Source organism: Atta cephalotes (genome assembly GCF_000143395.1).
Source record: "Atta cephalotes unplaced genomic scaffold scaffold00063, whole genome shotgun sequence".
Lineage (NCBI taxonomy): Eukaryota > Metazoa > Arthropoda > Insecta > Hymenoptera > Formicidae > Atta > Atta cephalotes.
The window spans coordinates 1,042,221-1,045,380 of NW_012130127.1; the positions used below are offsets into that span (position 1 = coordinate 1,042,221).

Here is a 3,160-nt window from a genome sequence, read left to right on the forward strand (position 1 = left end):
ACCCGACCCGTCCCTCCTCCTCTCTCTCTCTCTCTCTCTCTCTCTCTCTCTCTCTCTTTTTCTCTCTCATTTCACAGATATTTCATCGTTACCTTTTCTTCCCATATCCGACATTGTCAAGCTCGACGTGTCTGTACGTCGCGTAGGTGGCCATAGCAATTTTCCCAGGAGCTAACCCGACCTAGGACAGTTCCACGAACAAGATACCTCTCTGCGCGACTCCGAAGCAGCCAGGCCTTCTCGTTAAGGGTTATCTCTCTTCTGCAGTACGGAAAAATCCAAACGCAAAGTGAATCCAAATAGATGGATTCTTTTTGTCTTAAACTGTCTTCTTTCACAGCTCCAGAGATGATCGCGATCTCCGACAGATGCGAGTGTTTGCGATGCTCGCAATGTCGGTGCTGCGAGTGCGGACGAGAAACTGACGGTCGAACCAGGATCCAGCCAGTATATAACGCCTCCTCCACCGGTGCCTCGTGCCCGTCTCTCTCCCTCTCCTTTTTCCTATGTCTCCTTCTCTATTTCTCTTCTCTCCCTTCCCAACGAGAGTTCTCGCGACTCGCCACTTTCCACCGCGAATACCCCGGCAGTGCCGTATGTACTTACTTCCACCCCCGTCCGCGGACCAGGAGAGTCGACGACGCCGACGCCGAGCATCGTGCATTCACCTCAATCAATACGCTCAGCGAACCAGAGAGAGGAGAGAAATAGAAGAGAGAGAGAGGGGAGGCTGAGGAGAGAATCCACCGGCGCGTAGTTCGTTGCACATGCATGCTGCACGTGCGGACACGCGGAGGGTAATGAGCAGGGACCGGAAGGGCCCCAAAAGGGCGCGGAACAGCTCCCCCGGAGGACGAAGGGTGGAAACGCTTTTTGATGACAATCTTTTGCTTCGATTGCACGCGAAAGATTGGGATCTCTTTTTTTTCCATTTTTAAAGGTAAATAGTACGTGATTTTTTTTTATGTACTCAAATTCGGGATGAACAGAAAGAGATGAGAGATAAGAGAAGAGCAAAACGAGATGTCAAGGATATTTAAAAGTTCCCAGCTTCATAATATTCAATTTTTTTATTCGTACTAATGTACTTTTTTTATTGTACTTTATTTATATAGGTACTAAACTTTCGAATTTTATGTCGGAATTAAATTTTCAATTACATTTTTCTTAATTTTGCTCGAAATCGTATTTCTTGTAAGTGATCGCGAGAGTTCAATGATCCATATGTTTCTTTTTAAATTAGACAGATATGTATTACCAAATTTTGAAATAGCCTTATTTAGTTCATATCGTGCAAGTAATGTAATGATGACGGGATTAATGGTAGGAGATAATGATAGGAGATTAATGTAGAAACCTTTAATATTTTTCACAGAGTATAGCTCGCAAAATATACTATTGGAAGGTTGTATTTATCGAAATTACCGCAGCTAGTGTTCAAACAGGACGTTGGACGGAAATGTAACGAATGCCGCCTTCATATGATTTCGCGATTCATGGTCAACGAAACATAAAGTCAGCAAACAGTAGATTGCGGTCACTCTTGATGCGTGTTTTCTCGAGGCGTTACTCGAAGCGGATATGACCTGAGGATCGTCGCGACATACACTGTGTTATAAATGGTAGATAAACGCCGATGGTATGTCGCGTGTCGCGTTGTACGCGATTGAAAATTTAATACGCAAGTACGGAACAGAGCAATGACTCCATAAGAATAATATGATCCATGCTTAGTAGCGTATTATCGATTTATTCTATTATCGGACTTCCTAAATATGAATAGATTCAATATAATTTGTTATTTCAATAATTTTTGAATTTAAGGTTTCTCACAAAATTGAGTACATTTGAAAACGATTGAAAAATTTAATACACTAGGCATAAATAAAAGGTGTTAAAACGGAAAAATTATGGCAAGTTATAAATCCTTTAGATCTTAACAAATATTTTATCTTATTAGCACATAATTAAGTAAATTAATTGCGTTATTATTAATTATATATATTCACTGTAAGAGTGAAAAATGTACAAACAATAACCGCTATCGCTACTCACTGTCTGCATCTGTCTTCAGTTCATAGAAAATATTGTATTTCCACGAGATATTATCCAATGGGCAGATATAATTACATATTGCAACTTTATAGCGTGTGGGTGGCAGGTAAAAAAAAATGACGTCACGTATCTCTACGCCCGCATTCGCGAGTTTTAGCCACAATCGAGAATTCTCGTTTTCTCAACTAGGAAGAGACACGCGACGTGTGAGACTTTGTCTGTTTTATCGTTCTCATATGCAATTGCATCTCCGTAGCTATACGTTTAATAAACTTTTCAAGCTAAAACTTACGGAAAGCTGATTTACACAAAGGAATATAAACTGCGAATGATGAAACACGAGGAAACGAACGGGGCTTCCGTCAGGCTGTTTTTCGAGGGTTTCACCAGCTGCACCCCTTCGAAGAGGAGACCCGTAAGGGTTGGTCGATCCACGCGTCACGACACGTCACGATGGGGGCGTCCTCAGGGAATGTTTCTCTCGTATCCTAAGCGCTGCTTGCGTAATTGACCGATCAAATTGCCGCGGTCCCTTTACGACGGATGATAGAAGCATCGGAATTACCGAGAATTGAGTTTGAGCCAGCGACAAACCGGCGATTCACCCTGTCTGGAACTTTGTCATGCTTCGATACGCGCGTGTCTGATATAATAGGATGAATTTTACGCGTGTGCGGGCAAAGTTGTGTGAAATTATTCAAATCCCCGATGTGTCGCGCGCCAATTTGCATTCCTTACAAACAAATTCTTTGATAATGAAATGCGGATGATGACAATGATGATTGGATGTTACAAATGTCAATTTTGACATTTGTAATGAGTTTAGACATTACGAATTCATAAAACTTGATAACTCATTTTATCAAGCAATGAAATGGTATAACTGAATGCATAAATATTAATCTTATTCCTTCCGTCGTAATATAAGTATTACGTATAAATAATCGCTTGAAAATATAAGATTATCATAGTTGTTAATTCCGCATTTAAGAAGATCCTTAAACTCAAACTCCAATGAAATTGTTGTTTTATCGATAAAATATAACACATCTTTATATACTCCTACATCAATATCGCACAAACACATATACACAAATTTTTGTAG

At 40.6% G+C, this 3,160-nt stretch overlaps 1 protein-coding gene across 1 annotated transcript in view; it reads right to left on the bottom strand.

Annotated features, from left to right (window-relative positions):
• LOC105623739 (microtubule-associated protein Jupiter) overlaps positions 1-154 on the bottom strand; it is a 35,209-nt gene extending 35,055 nt beyond the window's left edge. Inside the window, 1 exon segment of the mRNA XM_012205120.1 lies at positions 93-154. Within this exon segment, the coding sequence (XP_012060510.1) occupies positions 93-154 (62 nt within the window).
• Between the last annotated feature and the right edge of the window lie 3,006 nt (positions 155-3,160).